Source organism: Amblyomma mixtum, chromosome 7, assembly GCF_055824585.1.
Source record: "Amblyomma mixtum isolate Tamu chromosome 7, ASM5582458v1, whole genome shotgun sequence".
Classification (NCBI taxonomy): Eukaryota; Metazoa; Arthropoda; class Arachnida; order Ixodida; family Ixodidae; genus Amblyomma; species Amblyomma mixtum.
The window spans coordinates 127357699-127382661 of NC_143018.1; the positions used below are offsets into that span (position 1 = coordinate 127357699).

The window sequence follows — 24963 nt, forward strand, 5'->3', positions numbered from 1 at the left end:
CTGTCCTCTAGTTTCATCCTCTTTCTCTCACTTCTCTCCCTGGAGCGCCTGGCTGTAGTCAGCCAGCTTGATCACGAACTTCCCCCGGTCTGCCAGGCACGGATATACTTATGCATAGCGCTTCATCGGCGCTCTTTAATAAAAAAAAGATTACCGAAGACACTTCGGAAATTCTAAAGTGTGCTTGGCGAAAGCCTTGTGGTCAACCCACTGCCGCTTCCCCGAAGCGCTTGGCGCGGAATCACTGGGCCGCTTTAGAGCCATGCGTCTCACTGACTGGACTGCAACGAGACGTCTGGCGAAGGAGAGAGAGAGAGAGAGAAACAACTTCATTTGCCCGAGCTAAATACGACGTCTGCTTAGACGCCGTCGATGGGAGTGGTTCCCTTTTCACGGGACCCATATGCATCCCTGGCCGCCTGGCCCCTGGAGATCAGGACGAGCTGTTCTTCCACGGCGGGGCTGGTTAGCAAGTCTCCCATCGCTCGGTAAGGGAGGATGAGGGATGGGGTGGGATAGTGGGGCAGGTAAGAGGTGGGGGGATTTCCTTGATGAAGTTGCATACTCCAATGACATGTTGGAGCGTGCCTAACTCAGTCTTGCAGAAATCACATTCCTTCTGGCACCTTTCCGGGTACATCTTGTGTTGAAGGTAAGGGTGCGGGAAGGATCCTGCCTGTATCTGCCTGTAGATCGCTTGCTGTTCTCTGGTAAGCGATTTGTGAGGATCGGGATAACGTCGCCTCTCCGTCTTGTAATAGTTCGTAATTTCCATATAACTAATAATGGACTGTGGCTCACCTTCCTCTGCTGGCGAAGGAGCAGCGGTGCACCTGCCACCGCCGACACACGCGCGCTCGTTCTTCCCCTACTGCGTGACGTCACTGTTAGTATGCACAGCTGCGCCCCCCACCGGCGTGCCGGTTGCTAAGGAGGGGAGGAGGTGGCACCGCTGCGCGGAAGAGAGGCCACAGTTGGCACGATTCCAGCGCACGGACGGACACCGCGAGCATGAGCCATTAAAGGCTTTCCCCTTAATAATGCTCTCTATATCGGTTCGCGTTTCGTTGCTTTTTTCATCCTATCAGTATAACCACTCGCTGTTGAATAGCCTGCGATCAACGATTTAGAAATCACTCTCGTTGTTTACGTCAGTAAGCGAAATATCGACAATTTAATTTTACACAAGGAAGCAAGTGGACATTGCGAGAAACATGCAATAAAACTGTAGCCATCATACCAGGTGTGATTCTTTTGCACTTTGTAACGCTGCAACCATGAATGTTGCGCCGCGATTCGATTTTTTCAGTCATGTCACTTGTCGCGTTTATGCATACATGTTCCTGATTGTCTCAAATTATGGACTTGGTTGCCTACGGGTCTTTGAACCAGAACTGCTGGTACTACATATAGTATTAATACTACTGTACTACTGCCATTGCTACACTGATTATAAAATTGCGTGTATGTGTAGGCGAAAAACTTAAATTTGAACCTCCAAGCAACCTGGGAAACTGTAGGCACCTCCTGTGTTTGTCGACATCAGATTTTGTTTTCTCTTGCAGAAATCGAACGACGAGGATAACTCATCAGTATTCGCTAGGCTAGCCTGTGTGGTGATATATCCGTAAGTTAAAGGAATCATCGTTGATTGCTCTCTTTTGTGACCATTGATACGAATGCTTTCAGCGTGGGCACGCATAGCTGCTTTAAGCTCGCGACACCTCCGCATTGCAATAAGTTTTTATTTCATTCGTTATTTAATTTAATATATTGTGTTTGAAATGTACTTAGTGTTCAACATGTGTGCCCATTTTATTTAGCCAAGAAATGGGCCCGAGGAAAGGAGAGCAAAAAATAGTTATTTCCGGTACACGCCAAGTACTCATGCTGTGGCCCTTGTTATCGGCGGCCCATATTTAACGCAATATGAAAAAAAAGGAGAATTTCCATGCTTGGTTTCTTCGGGCCAAAAATCAACATATAGACCTAAAATTTTTTGCAGTGTGATTTTTCATTGCGTGGTTTTTATTCAGTTATTTGCGATTTTTTTCTTTTCGAAGGCAGTGCAGAGATGCCATTAACAAGAAAAAACTGGCGAAAATCAAATTTCCAGTGATTCGAAGAGGAGTACGGTGCAAGAGACTGCTCGACCGGCTGGTATTCGTGTTGGATTCCAGGCAAGTAGTGCACGTCTCGAAAACCAGTAGAAGGCACAAGTTCAGCAACAAAGTGGAAAGCGGTGCTGATTGGTGCAAAACTCACGGCGAAAAACCGCTGTTACACCGGAGAGAGGAAAATGTGTCGCTGCAGAGGAGCGTGTGCAATGCCCCCATTCTTCTCTACTTCATGTGAACGCTGTTTTTTGATTCCTTCGAAATGGGATCCGAGCGGCTCGGATTCGATCACGGGACCTCGACATAAGCACGCGAAAGCCGATGCCACTCAGCCACTGCAGCCGGCCGGGATATCATTCATTTAACAGACCTTTGCAACATCGAAAATGATCATCCGTAGATTTTTTTCCTTGCGCCATTAAGGACTGGAATTCTGTGAAGGCCAGTTTACAGTCCATTGAAGGAGGTTAGTGGGAATTATTCAGTAACATATTGTGCTGTGTGTGGAACTATTTGTGATTCAATAACTGCTTTCCTGTCTTATTTCCTGTGATTTCCTGCTTCTGCTACAGTCTTGTATTGGCGCAGCTTCTGTGGCTCGAAATTATGGCCTAGGGTATTTCAGGCGTACTTGCCAATTAAATAAAAACAAATAGACAAATAAACGTATTTAGAAGAGGCGTTTTGCGGGTCCTTGTGGGTACTTTCTTTTATTGTAATATGGGATAACATGAAGGTAACCGCATTTTCGTTTCAGAAAACGCTATTCAAGACGTACTCAAGCATTCATTTTTAGCGTGTTCAATATCCTTTGGATCGACGCGCTGCGTGTGGTATTGTGCACTGTGGCTTACTTCGCTTGTCTGTTCGCAAGAATTCCAGCTCTTGAGTGAGTATCATTTTCAGATGTTAAACAGTTTTGACATTTCTTGCCTTGGATCTCGCCGAAAATGTCTGCGCTGGAGACTTCGCAGAACAGAGCTGTCGTCACTGTTTTTACCAAGAACATGGCCCCTGTGCGCTTACGGTTTTATAAACGCATGCGAAAGCTGAACCCATTCCAAAGGAGCACAAGAAGTAACCGCAGGGTGAAATTCCCTTTAACGAGTTTTGAACTGAAGGGCTGAGTTACCCTCAGCGGGGAATTATAAGGAGTGCTTTGACTTCCGTCTTAACAGCAGAACGAAAGCTATGACTAAAGCTTCGAAAGTTATAACTTGCTTAAGCTGCAGAAAAAGAACTGATTTTGCAAGAAGAGGAAAGCGAAGTACTTTTAACAAATTTTGCTCATGTCGATGAATAACTAAACCAAAATGAAAGCCACACTACATTTGTTTTCACTTCCTTCGGAGCACTTCATTGAAGATTTTAGAAAGTAACAGAGCGAATTGGTGTTCAACAAACGTGAACACTGAGTGCACTTGGTGAAATTGTTGGAACGGGAAGAAATACGTTACTTATCTATTTCTTCCAAGAGTACAGACGGATAACAGCTTAACGAGAAGCTAGTGTCAACATGTTCCGCTCTGAAGCAACCACGACCATAACAACGTGGTCTGCGGCAATACAGTCGTCACATTTAAAGCAACAATCTGAGGAGCTCACAACAAATAAATGTCGGAATGCTCTGACAGTGCACCGTGTGGAATATTACGCTAAGGTAAATTTGAAAGCGTTCAACTGCGAAAAATATAAATGGCACAGTTAAAGCGCACCGTAATAATGTGGAGTACAGTACAAGGCTGATCATACAACGAAGTGAGCACGGTACTAAAAAAACAAATTAGGAGATAAAAGAACTGCACAGTGTCAATATAATTTCTGAACAAACGGGGAGGTAGGGAAATGAAACACATTGCATTGTATGTGCTACAATAATCTTAATACGAAGTGAATAGCCAAAACTCAAAAAGTTAGCAATACATTTTGTTACGACTCGTTTAAAATGCTGCTCTGATAGGCGAAAGACGTTGTGTTAAGGAAAGAGTCAGAAAATTTGCGCAAATAAAAGAACATATCTGAATGAGATCAGACATCGTTTGCAATGCTCATCAAGCTGTTGTAGCTGGAAGGGGAGCAAGAAGATCACAGCGTACCTGTGCTCAGAACCGGAATAAAACTAAAGAATGTTACGCATAATAGGCATCAGAAAGGCGAAAGAGGCAAACACCGGACAGGGTTTAAATTCCAAGCAATTTATTTCCGAAGAGTATATACGGGGGAACTACTGCAGATAGTGCAAAAAGAACTGTGCGCCTAAAAAAGGAAAGAAAACAAATCAATGCAATTTGCAAGCCGATATGAACGGATGATTCGTAAGGTAGTTGATGTTTTCATTGAAAGGGAAAAAGACGAACCGCCTCACATTTATTCATTAATCTGGCGATCTGTACGGCTTCCAAAATTCCACGTCTTTGTGGATCTTTCATCCTACCAACGGCAAAACACTTTGTAAAATACCGGCGAACGTTTTTCGTGTGGCTGTGAGCCACATGAACACATCGATAAATGACTTCCGCTAAAAGTTGTCACCGCTTGTTTGTAGGAGGTGTTGCGAGGCCTGGGTTTCAAAGGTTGAATTAAGATTTAATGGAGAATACTTAAGCAATTTGCGATTCGTTGACGACATTGCCTTGCTAAGTCACTCAGGAGATGAGCTGCACAGCATGATCAATGAGTTAGACAGGCAGAGGAGGACGGTGGGTCTAAAAATTGACACGCAGAAAACCAAAGTAAGGTTCAACAGTCTCAAAAGAGAACAGCAGTTCACAACTGATAGTGAGGTGCTGGAAGCAGTAAGGAAGTATATCTACTTAGAGCAGATAGTAATCGCTGATCCGGATCATGAGAGGGAAATAACTAGATGAATAAACATGTGGTGGAGCGCATATGGCAGCGTCTCTGAGATAATGAATGGCAGTTTACCAATATCCCTCAAGATTAAAGCATACAACAGCTGTATCTTACTGGTACTCACTTATGGGCTGAAACGGGGAGGCTAACAAAGAGGGTTCAGCTTAAGTTAAGGACAACGGAGTGAGCTATGGAAAGAAAAATAATTGGTGTAACGTTAAGACACCGGAAGTGGGCAGAGTAGATGAGGGAACAAACGCTAGTTAACGATATCCTAATCGAAATAAAGAAGAAATTGGCTTGGGCAGGGGATGTAATGCGAAGGCAAGATAACCACTGGTCCTTATGGGTAACGGAGAGGATTCCAGGAGAAGGCAAGTGTAGCAGAAAAGCGGCAGAAATATTGGTCGGAGGATGAGATAAAGAAGTTTGCGCGGATACGGTAGCCGCAGCTGGCAAAGAACAGGGTTAATTTGAAAGACATGGGAGAGGCCTTTGCCCTCCAATGGGTGCAGTCAGGTTGATGATGGCCATGCTGAAATGTCTTTTACGATCGTATTCTTCTCGAAATCTGCCATTAGGGCCCTTGCAAGACTTCCCAAAGTGTTGCCTGTTGGATGGTACACGATAATTGTGCGCATACGAAGTTTTCATATATGTCTGCTGGCTGCCTCATTTTATGTGCAGCGCTTTGTTTCATTTATTTTTCCTTTCTTGACGCATCCGCTCTCCACACAATCTGTCAGAGTTTCGCAGCAGGGTGTCCAAAAATTTGGCTGTGGTTCAACCTGGCTTGACTCAGTTTACAGAGCGGAAACTCAATTAAGTATCGCCAGATAAGGCTTGCTATGGTTTAACGTTTGCTCACGCCGAATCTGCGCGGAAGCTGGGCGAGTCACATGATTCCACGTCATCGCCACACCTGCACTCCGCCGCTTGAAAACCATTCTGGTTTGGACAAACCATGATGGCCAGGAAACTACTTTGAAATGTTTGTGCTGCTGGTCACTTACCTTTAATTTCAATACCTGCCGTTCAGCTAAGGTACGTTGGAGGAGCAGCGAAATGATTGAAGAAAATATTGAAATACCCTTTCTACAAAGCGGAGAGCAAGTTTCGGGCCATGTTCAGCCCAAGGGTTTCGGAGCTGAGGTTTTATGTCTTGGCAACATTTCTTTCTGTCAGTCGTTAAAGAAGAACCTAACTTTTTCTACATTACACCGCTTCTGCGAAACAACTGTTCCAGGAGTGTCAGTTTTTCAAGTTTTTTTTTATGTTTTGGTCATGTCTGTAGTCGGATATAACTAAAAATCGCAGCGCCTTCAAAGGACCCCCTTCCAGCCAGTAGCCCTGGCCGATTCTGATGTCCCTGCTAGTGTCACAAAGCAGATTGGTAGAAGAAAGGGGATAATCCCTTCACTGTACGATCGGGTATACACCCCTCTCTCCATTGTTACGCCGTTCCCTGCGTTGCCACACTAGCAGGGTCATGAGACTCGGCCGACGCCATTGGCTGGAAGGGGCGTCCGCTGTCGGGGAAAAGGCGTTGCTTTTTTGCTTTTTTGAGTAGCATCAAGCTGAAGTGACCAAATCATCATAGACAGTCGGTAGCGTACCTGTTGAACCTTCGTTGTTACTTCCAGAGCTTCAAATTAACAAGCACTAAGTACGTAAACATGTTGAGATGAAACCGCTGAAATACCCAAGTTATTGGGATCCAGCCATTGGGTGCTCAGTCAATCCATGCATTCTTGTCTTCTGTTGAATACACAGATTGCCATTTCACGAAGATGTGATAATGGGCAGTTAGGAAATGAAGAATCGACGGGCTTCCTCATATAGAGTCAAACTTGCATTGAATTCTGAAGAAAAATTTTACACCGCAGTCTTGTGTTTCAGATACATTGTTAACAGTTGCGGCAGCGTCCACATGCCTACAGCTTCTCTGCTGTTTGTCGTGACGTGCTTAGGCGAATGTCTGCTTTCGGTGTACACCTTGGAACTACTGCAAGTGTCTGGATGCAGAGCTCGTGCTCTGCTGCAAGCCATCGTCTACCAGAAGGTGAGACATTGTACGCTTTGTAATTGGAGCCGTGTGATGTTCCTGCAGGAAAAAAATCATCTGCCACTAATCTACAATTAACTTTGTCTTCTGCCGGCTGCATTAACTTTTTCTAAACCGCATAGCTCGAGTGCAAACGAGAGCTCATTGCCGTGTTGGACCGCAGCTCCTTTCATGCGTTTGTATGTTAGGGCCACATTAATTGTTCTATTTTGTGCCAATCAAGCCGCCGCGGTGGCTCAGTGGTTGTGGTGCTCGACTGCTGACCCAAAAGACGCTGGTTCGATCTCGGCCGCGGCGGCTAGAATTTCTTTGGAGGAGAAATTCTAGAGGCCCGTGTACTGTGCGATGTCAGTGCACGTTAAAGAACCCCAGGTGGTCGAAATTTCCGGAGCCCTTCACTACGGCGTCTCTCATAGCCTTAGTCGCTTTGGGACGTTAAACCCCATAAACCAAACCAAACCTATATTGTGCCAATCGTCGTTGCTGTATAAATTTCCGGCACGTACTGAGACAGCGCGGCCAGCAGGTACCGGCACGTACTGAGACAACGCGGCCAGCAGGTACCGGCACGTGCGAGAGAAGCGCAGCCGCGCTCGATATAACGCCGAGAAATGCGGTGTTGGGTCAGTTTTTTTGCGCACTGTCGTAACGTGTCCCGCACCTCCACGCACCTCCACCAGATGTCACTGGGCGTAGCGAAGAAATCGGAGAAACAAGGACGCACCACGCTTAATAAGCTAACTTGTGCTCACAGACACTAACACAAACACTTTTCAGGACCCTTAAAGAAATTTTCCACGCTTTATGCTAAATAAATACAGTTTCTTTTAAAAAAAGAGAAACAATACGGCTACGTGGGCGGTGCTGTCCATATTGACCCACCGCCGCTGTGTCTCCTCTTCTTTCGCACGTGGTGATACCTGTAGGCTGTACGTTCCTCTGCAAGTTCCCTCAGCAGGTATACAACTTGTATTAATAGACAACGTAATATCAAGCATGCACACAGTACACAGCTTGATTCCCTGATTTTACTGCTGCGCCTTATAACTACTCCTCTTTACTGACTGATGTAAGCATAAGCCGTACTAGTTGAATGTTCTTTAATATGACAAACAAACTAATAGCTAGCATGAGTATAAAATTTGTTGAAGGCTCTGCCGTGTGTAGTCCGCAGCCAAGGTATAACTTGAGTACCACACGACTAAACTGAAGAAAAGTCGTTAAATTGTACTTTAGATTAATACCCTCTGTAAAAGCTCTAAATACTTAAGTTCAATCCTCACGTCAGATCTCAGATGAAACGAACATGTGTCATATATTACAAAAAAGGCTAGGCAGAAACTAGGTTACATGAGAAGAGCCCTACAGAACTCTACTCAAGAGATAAAGCTTCTTGCCTAAAAAACTTTTACAGACCCGTTTTTGATTATGCTTGAGCAGTCTGGGATCCGTACACTCAATTAAAATTGCCAAACTCGAAAGCGTTCAAAAAAGGCAGCTTTATTCATCTACAGTTCATATAGCTGGCTTACTTCAGCAACTGCACTTGTGGAAAAAGCTATTTTAGAACCATTACAAGTGCGGCGGTATTATGAACGAACGGAATGCATGCATCTACACTCTAAGATCTGCTACTCCTCCATTAAGAGTAAAAGAGCCTCTCTACTCCTGCAGGTCTCAATCTACTCTCTCTACAAACGAGAAAGAGTGAAAGGTCCTATTCACTCCTCTTGACAAAAGAGTAAAATGGCATTTCCACTCCTGCGTACTTCAAGGGAGTTCAGTGCTTGTTTTACTCCTCCGCCCTTACGGCCATACATTCGTAAGGGCGCGCTAGCTTCTCGGGGCCGGCCTGCCAGCCTGGATGCCGGCGTCAGAAAAATGCACTGGTACTGTTTGTTCACGACCAAAGCTCTGGGATAGAGTATCATTAGCCAATGTCGAGTTGTTGGTAGAAGCGATAACAGCCATACAAATTTCCTCCCATAGCCGCTTTGCTGCTGCTCTGGAGTTCGCCTGGCCTCTGCTATAGCTCCGCTCCTGAAGGGGTCGCGGAAACCGAGCATATATTTATTTCCCTATGACGCGTGGTTCAGAGTAAAACGGTGCCGAGGGTAGCACCTAAGTGCTGGCCAGTTTCGAAGCGCATTCAGCTACAGCATCTATGTGAAATCGGCTAGGTTTAGCGACGACAAGGGCAGCCAGCGAGCAGCGCACAGTTCGTCGCCCGGCGCGACCGCGGGCGGCGTCGTTGCCGAAAGCTCAGCTCGCTCAATGATTCGCTCCGTAGCTTGCGAATCGCGCACGCAAGGCTGGAAAATCGAGCAGCGACTGGCCTGCGATTGAGCGAGCCTTTATGCCCACGTTTGCAGCACAAGTGAACAAATTTAGCACACATGTATGCATGGAATATCGGCTGCGTTGCGGCGATTCTTAAGCTCGTCCTCGACGCCATCATCACCATTCGGGTCGACCCGAGCATATCTTTATTTCACTACGAGACATAGTTCACAATAAAACGTACTTACAATGCAAAGAGTAGCACCTCAGCGCTAGCCAGTTTCGAAGCGCTCTCAGCTCTGGCATCGAAGTGAAACCTCCTAGGCTTAGCTACGAATACGGCAGCCAGGGAGCAGGCCGAAGCTCGTCGCGCGGCGCGCTCGCGAGCAGCGTCATTGCTGAAAGCTCGGCTCGCTCACAGATTGGCTCAGAAACTTGCGAATTGTACTCGCAAGGTTGGTAAATCGAGCAGCTAGCGGCTGGCCTGCGACTGAGCGCACGTTCGCAGTACAGGTGAACAACAATTAGCGCACGAATGCTTGGGATACCGGCTGCGTTGCGGCCACGTTAAGGCGATTCTTAAGCTCGTCCTCGACGCCATCGTCACCGTACGTGACACACAGGCTGAGAACTTGAATTCGAGTACGTGCTAAAGTAAGCTGCTCGTATTTCTCGGAACAATCTGAACTCGAAAAGACAGTTGCTTCTGTCGGCTTCCATGCATGTGGGCTCTTGCTAGTGAAAGTACACTCGAACAGGATGCGGCGAGTGCGGGCCGCTGTTGCATATAAGCTAAAGTGTGAAGCAAGTATCGTCGTAGTTCCGTAACGCAGTTGATATCACAGTAATCCGCTTGTACGGGTCACATTTAAGCTCTGTTTCATGTAGATCTCCGTCGAGCATGCCAGTGTCGCGTTGAGTAATGCATCGCAGCAGTTCTTTGTCCTACCGCTCGCGTCGAACATATCCTTGATATGGACCAGTTTGCGATACGGTGCGTTTCTTTGCGTTTTTTGTCGCATTTAAGGGATTTTCGCTGCCGTCAATCGAAATTGCATTCCGTCAACAGCGTCGTCTGCGCCGTCGTCTGCTAGGACACCCGGGGATGGGATCACAGGATCGCAGCTTCTACAAACGACATGTCAGCAAAAGTATCTAAAAGCGCTTTGGTATTCGCATTTAATAAAGAAATAAAATGAAAAAATATAATTTGTTTTTGTTGCGAACACAATTCAAATATTAGTAATAAAAAAAGCGCATTTGTAGGTTTTTTCAACGAAGCAAAACTGCAGCCGTCGTCACGTTTTGTGTTATTTGGGTTTTCGTAGCATTGTTTGAGTGCTCGTGCGGTGGACGTGTATGAAGAACACAAGTGTGTTTTGGAAACCAACGACGAGAATTACGCCCTGTCAACACTGGTGATTTTGAACGGGTAAAGCCGTGAAGAAAGGTAGCGCTACGACTTCTTGTCATCTGGAGAGGCAACGAAGAAGAATGTGCGGTTTTGCTAAGCCTTGATGAGCCGTCTGAACGGTGAGTCCCGTGTACGTTTCTTTACTTCTGATCTCTATTCGCACGCGTTATTAGTGTGCGCCTATATAGGGATGGCAGTGCAGGCGTGCAGGCAGTCTGCGTGCGGTTGCCTCAGCTATAATGCGTTAAGGCCGATTCACACGACGGTCCGTTCGCCCGCGGCCCGCGCACTACGTATACAGGCGCGCTGTCGGCCGCGGCCACCAGTTATCACAACAGAGTTATGCGGTCGCTTGCTAGCGCTGCGAAAAACAACAGACAATGTTTACTACATTCCAATAGCATAGATTTGTGCTACGTAGGAGAGGATGATGAGCGTGCAGTGCTACGTTAGAGAGCGCTCTTGCTAGGCCAGCTGCGGACAGACAAGGGAACTGACAACTGTCGAGTTGCCTCGCGGCTGGTGACCGTCGGATTGATTTGTGCTACTTAGAAGATGACGATGAGCGGCAGTGCCGCGCGACAGAGCACTCGCGCAAGGCCAGCAGCCGACAGTGCTCAGTGTGTGTACTCGTCGGATTAGTGCTTACATCTTAATATTTATCATACAATTTTTTCGGGGACAATGATCGCGTGTAAAAGGCTGGGGCATATCCCTTGCCTAGTCATTTGTAAATTTTTATCTGTGCTTCCCCATGGAACAGAATTTGACACAGTATTATGTCAAAGTTAGATCGTTCTTGCGTCTGCCCTGAGGTGTAGGTGTCGATGCTTCCTCGCCTTCAGATTTTGAGAACTGTTTGGGATGCAACTGCGCACTTATTTAGGATTTCAAGCTTTTTGCTATATCCCTCGTTTGTGCGGCCCGCTTTCAAGTCGTTCGCTATATCGGTGATGACTTGTTATTGATTTTCACTTTCTCTTATTTATTCTTGGTTGACTGCCACCAGCTGTGCTGCCGGCGATTCTCCGCGCTCGGAACTAATCCCAGGCACGAGACCCTACCCACAGACCTCCCTGCACCACACTCACCAGTTTTCTTCGGTATTTTTTTCCCTTGCTCTTACTTGCATTGCCACGAGGCAGTTTTTATTTCTGTGCAGATTTGTTAAATGCAATACCAATTTTCGTTTCATGCTGTGATGTGAGATATCGTGCTTCTTGCTAATGAATGCATGCCTTTTCCATCCTCTCATCATTTGTGCAAAGCAGACGGGTCTACTGGTCGCTACGTTCAATTTAAAAATACCTTCGGTGCTGCTCCAAAGCACCCTAGTAGTAATAATTAAATCCTGTGCATGCTATATTCGAATAGTTACGCTCTTTTCATCATGCATAAAAATAGTGGTATTCCAGCCTGCTCATCTTTCTATGCGGTTGTGACAGTCATGTAAATCTACTGAAAAAATGTATATCGGTGCATCACATACAATCTGTTCATTTCTTTTGTCATGGGCCATCTCATTGCTTTTTGTGTTCCTATGTGAATACCTTATTCTAATTTATGAAGCAGTAGACAATTTCTTCTCTTGTCATTCATGACATTGTTACGGCCGCTGACAACAGTTGCTCTGACATATTTATTTGCAGTTGCCAGCTGCCAGTATCTACTGGGCCATTCGTGCTTCCAGCTTTTGGCTGTGCTATCTCTCCTCAGCTGTTTGTGGTAGGTATTGTTTTCCAGTGATGCATACCTTACCTGCCTATTTAGAAAACTTTCGTAGACATAGGCTCACAGCCGGGTTTAGAAATGCATGCAGAGCTCTACGTGCACTTAGCAGCAGTACCTCCCTGTATAATCACATGAATCTGATCCTGAATTACATTAATGTAATTGCATGATCTGTATGAAATAGTCGCTCATGAAGCTTTTGACTGCTGCTGTTAACATAATGGAGTTTACACTGCTTCAGGTGCAGTGACTATTTCACACATGTTGCCTCTTATGCATATGTGCCCTCTGAAAGGGCGAACATATTCCTTTATCCCTTTAAAAAACATTGTGTTCTATCATGATGCTTTACCGGTATTTCTGGTGTATAGACCAAAATGTCACTCAGTATTGTAACATGAAGCGGGAACTCAGTTTGTCCAATGTTTTAGAGGTAACATGAAGCGGGAACTGAGTTTGTCCAATGTTTTAGGGGTCCTAAAACATTGGACCAACACAGTTCCCACTAGAGTTATTGATCACTTCGCTCTCGCCCTACCATAAGCTTGCCGTCCAGGTTGGACAAATTGGTAGAGCGACTGCTCCAGTGAAGTGGTGGTTCTGAGTTCGAACACCGGACCAGGACGAATCTTTCTTTAACTACGAAGTTTCTGTGAAAGCTGTATAGCTTTCCTTTGTAGCCATTTGGCTGTGCTCGAGTGGATGTCAATGAGTAATTACTCCTTATTACAGATCTTTTGTCAACGCCAAACTGATTCAGTAGCAACAAATAGTAGAAGGGTAAAAGCATGCTGCTCCCAAAAATTCGTTAAGCATGTTATAAAATGTATGCTGTATTGTTTTAACTGCTGCAAAGAAATAACGGTGATGTTAGATGCCCAGCCCCTATTAGGTAAACATAGCTCGCAATTAACACAGTGGATCGAAAAGAAGTATGTACTTCAACCCTCACGACGACCCTCACCCCAGTAAAACAAAAAGTGCCAGTGTTGCCATACTTGAGAGCTTTGCTCTCTAAAAGTGCAGTAGATTGCTACTCAAAGTTGACAAAAAAATGCGTCTCGTTTTCTGCATGTGCATTCCACAGTGCTGGTGCCATTTTCACTGGCCATTGACATTCAGTCGCATGATGTGCACCCCGCTCCTCGAGTTGATTTTGTTTGTCTTGTGAACCTGCCGTCAAAATCAGTGCAGGATAATGCTTCCCCAGTTGATCTGCAGTTAACCTTGTCCTTTGCCAGCTGCTGTCACCCTTTCTCCACAGAGAAGGGCGGTGGGAGTCCAAGCCAGGTGGAGTTGAAATATTTGACTAGTAGTGGACAGGGATCCTGCGGTTTGTTTGAGGACACAGGCAAATTGGAGACTTATGGAAGAATTTTTTTACCAGCCAAAAAAGACGCATACACAAGAGAGAACCGCACAGGACAAGGGCTGGTAAAAGCCGTAGTCCTCTGTGGTTCTCTTGTGTATGCGTGTTCCTTGGCGGGTAAAAAAATTCCTCCGTAAGTCTCCAATTTGCCGGCTTCCTCCACAGATTGGAGGATCCCTGTCTGTTACTAGTCAAATTTCACTACTCCACCTAGATTGGACTCCCACTGCCCTTCTCAAACTTTTGAAATCCTGTTGCCCTAGCAGATCATCAGCTGTCGGTTGTATTACTTTCGCTTCAGTGAAATTTGACATGTAGCGGACAGGGATCCTAGAATTTGTGGAGTACACAGGCAAACTGGAGACTTATAGAAGAATTTTTTTTACCAGCCAAGGAAGACGCATACACAAGATTCGTTGTCTGTGTTTCACTACTGAAAGTTCTAAATGCGTGCAAAAGTGTATCGTGCATTCGCATGTATTTTGAAAACTCAATTTTTGCAGCGTTAGGTTTTCGGAATTGGAGCTGTAGCATTGCCGCCACAGAATCCCGCTCGTTAACAAAGCGCACACTTATTTGCTAGGTATATATTCGGTATACCGCAACCAGTACACGTCACTGTTTGGAAGGTTCTGTCGTGAAATTTCTGATTGTGCAAGGTAGCTTTTCTTTTAAATTCAAGCGCTCTCTATTTGCTTTTTCCTGTGCATATTCATCGGTCGTTTCAATTCGGAAGCGTTGGTGCTGCAAGACGTGCATACGGAAGCTACGTTTGTGCACAAAGCTCCTGAATTTTTGAAAGCGCAGCTCTGACAGTTCTCGTTGTCATAAATAAGTACAAAGCAGCCTAATCTTTTTGGACACACCATTTCATGCTCTTAGCTGTTTCTGAGAAACAGGCTGCCTTTTTTTCTGTTTTTGGTGTGAAACATTCCTAACAACTTCTTTCTTTCTCCATGCACAGATAGCCTATGCATTCACGGGCAGCTTGATTGCAATATTTAGGGCAATATTTATAACAGGTGCAGTGAGCCTTGGTGCATGTGGACAGAAATTAAGCTAGGGTGGGGTGGGGTATTTGCGCACAGGGTAATGTTATGCGGAGGGTCTGGCGTATTGAAACCGAGTCTTTCTGAGCTCTTATTAGGCGTCCCAGCACCAGGACAGTAGTTGAGGCTTTTCTTCTTTGTTGTCCAGTCAATGGTTTCCATCACATAAAATAGCCTCAATTCTAGCTATCCCGTGGCCGTCTAACAGAATGATGCAGATATACTGAAGTGATCAGTGTTGCATAAAAGTAGTGAGAACATTGCAAATGCGAGACAACTTCATTGGTTTGCAGTGCACTAACGTGGCAGTCATAGAGAATTACACATTACATTTGCAAATCTAAATTGTGCATAATAGTATGGACTGGCATGTAATGTGCGAAGTAATCACAGTTTTCTCGTTCATGCCAAATGCTAGTGTCAAACATTGTCAGTATTGCATATTTATAAAGAGCAGACATGCTGCGCCTAACTTGTCGCTGGATAGATTTTATTACTATGAAAGCAAAAAGTTTACACATGGCTGTCGTGTTCTTGCGTGGGAAGTAGTATTATCTTAAATGAGTATAAACACCAAATTTTTGCTTATGTGTGTTCTTTGTAGCGACGTGCTGGGCATTCGTATACATAGAATTGTTGCATAGTATTCGTCTCCAATCGCTAAATAATTACAACCAGATTTCTTTTCTTCCCTGTTTCAATAGCATAGCAATTGCTATGACATCAATGTTCAGTATAGGTTATGGAAGGCACAAAAAAGCTACGATATCGCTACTTCATCATTTTAATTAGTACAGCTAAAGCCAGCCTGCCTTAAGAGTCGGAATCACAATGAATGACGAAGCCGCAATTATATTGCAGTTTTCCTCATGCCTCCCCTGGCTTATACTGACCTTTGATGCCATTGCCATTGCTCAGTTTTTAAAAGTGAAGCAGGAGAGAGAAGATATTTAATTACAAATTATTTAGCAGTCATAGGCGAATACTGTGTGGTTATCCGTGCATAGTAATGCCTTATGCATCATTAAAAAAAAAAAAAAAAAATGTGCAACTGAAATTTGCTCGGCTGCTGACCGAAAAGACGCGGGTTCGATCCCGGCCACGGCGGCTGGAATTTCTTTGGAGGAGAAATTCTAGAGGCCCGTGTACTGTGTGATGTCAGTGCACGTTAAAGAACCCCAGGTGGTCGAAATTTCCGGAGCCCTTCACTACGGCGTCTCTCATAGCCTGGGTCGCTTTGGGACATTAAACCCCATAAACCAACCCAAACCAAACTGAAATTTGTTGTTTGCCTCTTTGAGATGAAAAATTTTGAATTTTTCCTTCACTATTTTAGAGCATGAAATTCAGTTAATGGTATCTGAGAAACAGGAATTGCAACAGCCATTTCTCTGCAGCAAGAAAACTGTCATTGGTTTAAGTGTTTTCCCGATTCAAGGTTACCTTATATTTTAAACTGCACAATGTATTATGTGACAAGAAACCGTCGAGCACAATAGGTGTGGTTTTAGAAATGACTGGAAGTGATAAGGGAATACATTTACTTAGAGCAGGTAGTGACCGCTGATCCGGATCATGAAGGGTAATAACTAGAGGAATATGAATGGGGTGGAGTGCATATGGCAGGTTCTCTCAGATCATGAATGGCAGTTTTTCAATACCCCTCAAGTGAAAAGTATACAACAGCTGTATCCTACCAGTATTCACCTATGGGGCAGAAACGTGGAGGCTAACGAAGAGGGTTCAGCTTAAGTTAAGGACAACGCAACGAGCTATGGAAATAAAAATGATAGGCGTAACGTTAAGAGATCGGAAGCGGGCGGAGTGGGTGAGGGAACAAACGCGGGTTGAAGAAATCCTAGTCGAAATCAGGAGAAAAAAGGGTGCTTGGGTAGGGCATGTAAGACGAAGGCAAGATAATCGCTGGTCGTTAAGGGTAACGGAGTGGATTCCAAGAGAAGGCAAGCGTAGCAGGAAGCAGCAAAAAGTTCCATGGGTGGAGGTTTGCAGGAACACGGTGGACATAGCTGGCGAAGGACAGGGTTAATTGGAGAACATGGGAGAGGCCTTTGCCTCGCAGTGGGCGTAGTCAGGCTGATCATGATACTTGCAGAAGAGCTTGCTCATGTTAAAATTTTCATTTGGTAAATATGTGCTTGTTTTACATGCACACAGCTTTTGAAAGGACTAGGATAGTGATAATTGTATTGGGCTTCATAAAATTGTAGCTCTGAATGAAGGTTTGCAATGAAAGGTGTCTGCACTTGGTCACAATATAGGTACACACTAGTGGCGACATGACACACACGATCAGTACATTCTAGTTGTATTCTTTCTTTTTTTCCATGGGGTTATATGCAGGATAGTATGAAAAGGGCATTGGAATTGACTCTTACTTGCATTATTTTCATTCATGTTTGCAGGCACCCGGAGAAATGCACGCATAGCCAAAGCTCCTTCACTCAGCCGAGCAAGCTACGGCATCATCCAGCATCTTAGTTTCTTTTGAGCGCTTACAGCTCACTGCGGTGGATTTGGTAGATGGGTTTACTTTGCTTTTGGCAGTGTTCTTGGCATTTAATGTCAAGTACACCCCAAAAACAAAGCGGGTTTGTCTGCTGCTTGAGACACTAATGGGGCTTGATCCTAGCGAGCGCCTCCCGAGCGTGTTTTGGGCAGCCACAGCAATCACAGCAATGACTTGAGAAATAAAAGTTATCAGTGTTGTACATTTGTGTCATTATTTCTTGAACCATTGTTATTCCCAACGCAGACAGAGCGCCATACTAATGTGCAAACTGTAGTGTAGCCATAAAGTAGTTGTATGAGCAAAAATTATTCTACTCAAAGATTATAATCCCTTTTGCTCATTACTCTTTTGTAGATGTAGCGCAGGTGGATCCTGCAAAACATATGACCAACTTGCTCTGAAGAATATGTGAAATAAGAAAATTAGTAGGATACATTGAAAACACGTGAAACTCGTTTTGATGGAGTAAAATAAGATCTGGGCTGATACTCCTTGAAGGAGTATAGTCACTCTAACAAACGGAGTCCTGGAACTGTACCTGAAAGAGTAGTAGGATGCTGTTTCAATGTGGTAGCTTTACTCCCTCGGAGGAGTGCCTGTACTCTATTGCAGGAGTAGTACAGTACTCCTTGAGTAGGTGTTGGATCACTCTTTGTCCAGAGGGAGTAATTTTATTCTGGAAAAAGGAGTGGAATATGGGACAAGCGCATACTCCTTCAAAGTGTGTTCTGGGCACTCCTCTGCACTCCTTTAGTTCTAAGAGTGTACTCTACTATAGCAAGCTAAGTATAGACAGTAGCATTTATATTGAGCCTGTTATACGGTGATGTATACGTACAAACCATTCCAAAAAATTAAAAGAATAGAGGTGCCGAACAGACGCCTTCCGAAATTCCTTCTTTCCATTAACCAACCGTCAGTGGAACACTGTTCCTTCTGACGCCGTGGAATGCCTGACTGCCGAATCTTGTTAGTCATAACTGAAGTGCATGCGTTTGCTCAACCTAAGTGTTTTGGTTCGCGCAGGGCTTCATGTGTTATTACTTCACTCATCAATATTTGGGGTTGGCTTTGTGTGTTTGCTGACGGAAGAGGGAATGTCTTCCTTTAGTGTTTATCTGCCAAAGCAAGCTGTTGCCAGTGTTCTCGGGTTTTGAGTCAGTTTTTTCGTATATGCCTGAAAAGTGCAAGCTTGTACAAAGCATTTTCCTTTTCTTTTTCTTTCTTAGTGTTTATCCGCTCAATCAGGTGGATGACAATACTGTTGTTATTATCACGTCTTCTTGCGCTTTTGTCTGCTTTGTTGTAATTTCTTCACAATCTACGCTCACTACTTCCAAAGGCCTTCTGCGAAGACTGGAAGTACTTTTGAAACAAGTAAATCAAATAAATTAAAATTTTCCTGCACGAAAAAGTTTAGTTAGCCTACTTGACTAGGTGCTAGCCGAATCGAACGCGAAATTTTTTTCATTACTTTCAGTCGCAATGTATGGTAATATTATAATAAGTTCGTTTTGGGCTCCAAGAGTGAATAATTCTTTAAAGGTTAGCAACAACGTATTATATGGCAGTCTGTGATTGAATGATGTCTGTTTCCATTAAACATCATAGACAAACAGGTAGCGCAAGTTACTCGTGCATCGGGCTGTATTTCTCTTTCTTCGGCATAACAAATACATCTTACGTGTACAGATTTGAGGAATTAATGGATGTGAGCTGGATCAGTAGTAGTAAAAACATTGATTTCGTAATAGAAGCATAGGGGATGGAGGGTGGGGGAAGAGATAGATTTGGAGCTTAAGTGGTCGGTCTTCCCTATTCCAGATCCCATTGCCCTACGCCGCCTCCTAGGCCCTCGTAACCAGCATAACCTATGTACGCGGTTTGAATTCAGTCAGAAAGGCCTCCCACAGCTCTTCGCTAGGACTAGGTATCTTGGGTAGTGAAGGGCTTTTTTTACAGCCCCAGGTGAGGTGGTACGTCATCGCGTATACCCCACACCACATGCACTCTTTCACGTATCCATTCGGCCACGTTTTATGATATATGGCTCTGCATGAGTAGGCGTTCGTTTGCAGCCGTCTGAGCATGATGGCATGCTTTCTGTTGAGGTTGTCCGCCGGAACTGAATGCTTCTCGCGCGCTCCCAACAACGCCTTCATTGTCTCCCTGTAAGATTCTGGGGTGCTGAAGGGATCGACCGGCAGACCAGCCCTCCGGTTCGTGAACACTCGAACAACGGTGTCTGCCATGACATTTCCATCAACACCAGTGTTGGGGACCCAAATGATGATGCTTTGAAATGTTTGTGTTCTTAGTTCCTTGTCTGTGTTGTTTTTGTTCGGAGAGAATCCTCGCGGCTTTGCGGCCGATCCTTCCATCTCTGCATATCCTAGTTGCAGCTTGGGAATCCGTCGCTATAGAGTAACTCAGTCCCTGCCGATTGGCCTCAGTCAGCGGTAGAGCTATGGCGATCTCTTCTGTTGCCTATATTGTCTTTGTGGTGATTATTTTCCTTTCGGCATTTTCTGCAGCTACCACCCTCGCAATTTCCTCCATTATGTACCTGGACGCGTCCACATAAAAAACCACCTGTTTCTTCTTTAGGAACTTATAGAACTCCAACTCCGATTATCTTGTCGCCCTTCTTCCTTGTTTGTTCTTCGGGTCTATGTTTCTGGGCCCCAGTTTAACCAAGAAAGTGCTCCTCGTTTTACTGTCAATGTTGTTGTTGTCCTCTGCTGGAGTGGCATATGTTGTTATCCTCGTACAATGGCCCATCCCACACAGGGAGATTGGCCAAGAATTACCCACTGACTTGTCTTTGCGCTCGTCTTCTGCCGGGTATGCGCATGCTTGTAAAGAAAGGATAGGCTGGCGAAAACACTTATAAAAAAAAATTTAGCCTTTCTACTTCCTCTGATTTTACTTTCTGTTCCCTGTATAGCCTTCCTTAGGACTCTTCCTTTCTTCTGACTGAACGAAGTTCACGTTAAATTGGTTTTGTTCTGGCTTCCTTTCTCCGTACAATAAAAAGCTCAGCTAAATTTCAATTCTGTCCTTTCTTAATACCAACATACTAGCAATGTTATTACTAACATTGCTGAGACATATTTGAACACAATAGACGCATATTTTTTTTTCTCTTTTGAGCGACAATAAAGTAAGCTTAAAGCATTGCTTTTTCTTTCTATGTATTCTTTAAAGTTCCTACTTGTTCTATTGGCCTAATTTTTTATGGTAATCAAAGATTTTTTGCTAATCAAAGAAAGTAGAGTTAGTTCTTGGGCTAGTTGGTATTCTTGATTTAAGCTCATAATTCTTCAGGGCAACGGCACACGGCCAAAGAACAGAAGCAGAAAGAGAAGAAGGACGAACACAGCGCTGACTGTCAACTGTCTATTCAGGGACGCACACACAGCTTAAATACACTCAGACCGGCTCAGGCGCGCCCCGCGCAAGGTAAACAAGACAAAAGAGAAAAAAGACTCGCGTCACATATTTATCGCAAAAACATTGAAAAGAACATTTTTTCTGCATTATACAAAAGAACTGAAGTATCGCTGACACATTCTGACCCTGCTTTCTGAATATAATACGCCTCGATCGTTTCACGGGTTGTTTTTAATTTGCTTCTGCTCAGAATCCTCACTCCCGAAAACACCGGTGTACAATCCTTGCAGGTAGCGCAGTGCTCGACAAGGGTAGCACCTTCCCCATTCCTTAGGTTTCTTGCGTGCTCCCTGAGCCGGTCGTTGATGCAGCGCCCGTTTGCCCGATGTACGGCCTGCCACACGTCAAGGGGGGGGGGGGGGGGGGGGGCTAACTGGCCAAGCTTCCGAGGGGCTGACAAGACCAACGGCACGTTGTGCCGGTTTGCCACCTTTTTGAGGCCACGGGATACTTTGTGCACGTAGGGCATCACTTCATGCCTTACTTTCGCCTGCGGAGGGGTTATTGCCTCCTTGCCAGTTCCAGGCTTCAACTTCTTCGAGAGCGCTTCTGCAGCAGTGACAACAACCGACCCAGGGAAACCGGCGGCCTCAAGCCTAGCCAATTGATTCTCGAAACTATCTTGCATATCATGTACACATGATTTTCGGAGTGCAGACTCTAAGCAGAGTTCAGCGATCCCTCTCTTCACAATTTTCGAATGGGATGAATTATAAAGCAGTAGCTCTTTTTGTGCTCTGGGCTAGTAAGACCAGAAAACATGCTTATTGATGAACCTAACACTTAAATCCAAGACCTGCAGGCTGTCTCCAATCGGGAGCTCGTACGTGAAAGTGAGCCCCCTGCCATGCTTTTCGAAGTTATGCAGAACACTCATAGTGTATCCTCATTGGGAATAACGCATATTTGTTTAAATCAATTGAAAAGTCATCCACGTAACGAAACACTTTTTAACACATTCAGTCTTAGAACGATTGAAATGATCATGCAAATGGCGGTCAATGCACGCTAAAAAGATATCACATAAAACCGGGCAACGCATGATCCATTACAAACCCTTCTTTTGCAGATAAAACTTATTGTCAAGGGCGATAAACGTACTACACAAACAAAATTCTGAAAGCGCTAAAAAGTTTTCTAAAGTCATCCCCGACGTATTCTTAAACTGAACCGGGTCCGTTATCCTCAATACATTCCTTGCCAGCAGCAAACAGTCCTTGATGTGGAACGGAATAAAAAAGGTCGTCAACGTCAACCGAAAAGGCATATCTTATATCTTGGTTGTCCTTTAGGAACTGAACTACATCCATAGAACTTCTCGCTATAAAAGGGTCATTAATCTTGAGGTCCTTCAACACTCTTTGAAGGAATCTGCTGACATTAATCTGCCATGTTCCCCTTTCACTTAAAACTTACGGAGCGGCGCATCAGCTTTATGGGTCTTCACATTGAAAAACACCTGTAAGCCACGACTTACACTATTTGTAATTGCTTTAGCAAGCGGCAGTAGCTCTAAACGCTTGCCAAAATCCGCGAATTCGCCTTGAATCTGGGTGTCACGTTTCTTCACTGCTACGAAATTTTTCCTCACTGCTTGCAAAGCTTTTTCATTAAACATGGCTCTAGGCATGGCAACAGAACCAGTGACTTTATCCGTGTGGAAAAGGCAAAACTCATTATCAGTGAAAAAATTCACGATACTAGTCAAATATTTTTTAGACTTGTCTCTCAAACTTGATGTTCTGTGCCAGAGAACCTATGCCATCTAAAAGGCAACGTCCCTGATTTTCCTGAGCTGCCGTCTCGGCTAGGCGCCGTTTGAGGCCCACAAGCTCATGAGGGTGCACACAAGGTTCCAGACTGAATTTTGGACCCTTGTCAGGCAAGTTCGAGATGTTGGCAGGGACCCATCACACCAAGTTCCCCCTTGCTCCGCTCTTGTTGCTTAGGCTTCCTCGAGGTAGCAAAAATTCATTTCAGGTTCTTGTTCCACCGAACCTCCTTCAGTCTTGCAGCTTCACTTCTGAGGTGATGAAACCACATCTCAGCAATCCATTCCGGGAAACACGCGAAACATAGCGCGCGTAGCCAGTCGCTCTATAAGCTTACTTTTCTCCACAGTTCAGACCTTAAGAGTTTGCAAACGCGTTTCACACTCCCCCACGACGGCGGAACCGCACCAAACAAGACACTCACTTCTGCTGGGGTCACACTCTAGTGCTACCCGCTAATTCAGTTCTTTTGTATACTGCAGAAAAGGTGTTCCTTTCAAAGTTTTTGAGATACAGATGTGATGCGAGTCTTTTTTCTTGTCTTTTTTCTTGTTTGCCTTGCACGGTGTGTGCTTGGCTGGTTTGAGTGTATTTAAGCTGTATGTGCGTTACAAAATAAACAGTTGTCAGTCGGCGCTGTGTTCGCCCTTCTTCTCTTCCTGCTTCTTTTCTTTGGCCGTGTGCCGTTGCGCTGAAAAATCTATGAGCTTAAATTTCAGCTTGAGAGCGCTCTTCAGCCTCCGGTTAAAGGATAGACAGATGAGAACCCTTTCCATTTTTTTCAGTGAATAGAGAACAATAAAACACATTAAAATCTCATTTTTATCGTTTACCCTTTATCCTCCTACTTTCAGCTCCTACCCTTACCGTTCGACCACGTTCCTACGTAGCTCTCGCTGTAATAAGGACGTTTACACAACACATAAATACCCCTAAAGGCAGCAGATTGGACAGCATTGATTGCATACGTACCACACGAGAGCTCTCTCACAGCTTCCGCTCTCATCGTTCGACCACGTTCCACAGGACGTACCACGTCCGCAGCTGTAGTCGAGGGTGGCGCTGGTGAACACTCTCAAGGTTCGCTTACACTTCACATAAATACCCCCAAAAGCAGCAGATTGGGCAGCCGTCACCATAGCTCCATTGGCAATGCACCGGACACGAAATTCGGAGATCGTTTATCAGAATGCGACCGCCGGCATGTGGTTGTTTTTTCTTCAGATTTTATTAATCTCCCATTGATGAAACACTAAAAATATGAAAAAAAAAATTATGGATGTCCTCTGCGCTCCTTGGTTTCGGTGGCTGTTAGCTTGCGTTATGTATGCCATAACAACCACCTCTTTTCCCTTCACTTGTATGCTCAACCAGCCGCAATGTCAGTCGTACTAATTGGGTTCACACTTCTAAAATATTCATGAGGAAATGAACTGCGCGGATTACCGCGGCGCTAAATAGTCATGGATGCCGGCATTGACAAATGCACGATTCTCAAGCCGAAAACAATCGTTCAGTGATGGCAATCTCGCATTCTTGTTAAGAAGGTGCCCCTTTATCTGTATGAGAGGGAACTTGTTGAAAGGACATAATACAGCAGCGGTGCGAACGCGAAGAGCTGGTCGAGAGAGGTACTCGTCAAGAGGATGCATCATTGTAACCTTCCGACGACTTTGCTTTCCACTCTACGTCAAGATGTAGCGACGGTCGGGGCTTCAGGTTCACGCAGATTAGGTGAAGACCCTCTCACCTTTTCGGATGCAGTGAAGGGCGACCGACTTATTTCCCCTTGCGCTAAGCCCTTCAGTCAGCAGGGCAGAAAGTGAAAACGTGGTCTGTGAACGAGAGTTTTCGGTTGGAGGAAACCTTCGTGTAAGTCAGCTTTCCTGTAATTTGCAAGTTTCCTTCTAGGCGGCGGAAAGCCGTGTGTATCAATGCTTACGTGCGCTGGGAAAGTAATACGAGCAGCAAGAAATGGAAGAAGAAACGGTTATTGTACCTCTTGCCAGGAATCCAAATGTCGATGAAAATACTAGGAAGTCTGAAAGGAGCTGCAATGAATGTTTAAGTCGCAGACATCTAACTTCTGGAATTTTCGAATTAGAAGGAAACGCGCTCAGAGTGCGACCTAGCTGCAGGTTTCACGCCGAGAATTGGTTAGATTTCAAAGTGGTCGGTTAGTTTATCGAGATTACCGTCCCGAAGTTACTCAGGCTATGAGGGATGCCGTAGTGGAAGGCTCCGTATGATTTCCACTACCTGGGGCTCGTTAGCATGCACTGACATCGCACAGTACACAGGCCTCTAGAATTTCACCTCCGCCGAAATGC

The 24963-nt window shown here is 44.9% G+C and overlaps 2 protein-coding genes across 2 annotated transcripts in view; both read left to right on the forward strand.

Annotated features, from left to right (window-relative positions):
* Positions 1–1631, forward strand: part of LOC149337547 (uncharacterized) — a 69027-nt gene extending 67396 nt beyond the window's left edge. The window contains exon 7 of the mRNA XM_089554452.1: positions 1566–1631. Within this exon, the coding sequence (XP_089410578.1) occupies positions 1566–1631 (66 nt within the window). The remainder of the gene's footprint in view (positions 1–1565) is intronic.
* A 1259-nt stretch (positions 1632–2890) lies between these two features.
* The window catches only part of LOC149337548 (ATP-binding cassette sub-family C member 1-like), a 111430-nt gene continuing 89357 nt past the window's right edge, over positions 2891–24963 (forward strand). Inside the window, exons 1-2 of the mRNA XM_089554453.1 lie at positions 2891–3006; positions 6870–7032. Coding sequence (XP_089410579.1) covers positions 6901–7032 — 132 coding nt within the window. The 5' untranslated portion in view covers positions 2891–3006; positions 6870–6900. The remainder of the gene's footprint in view (positions 3007–6869; positions 7033–24963) is intronic.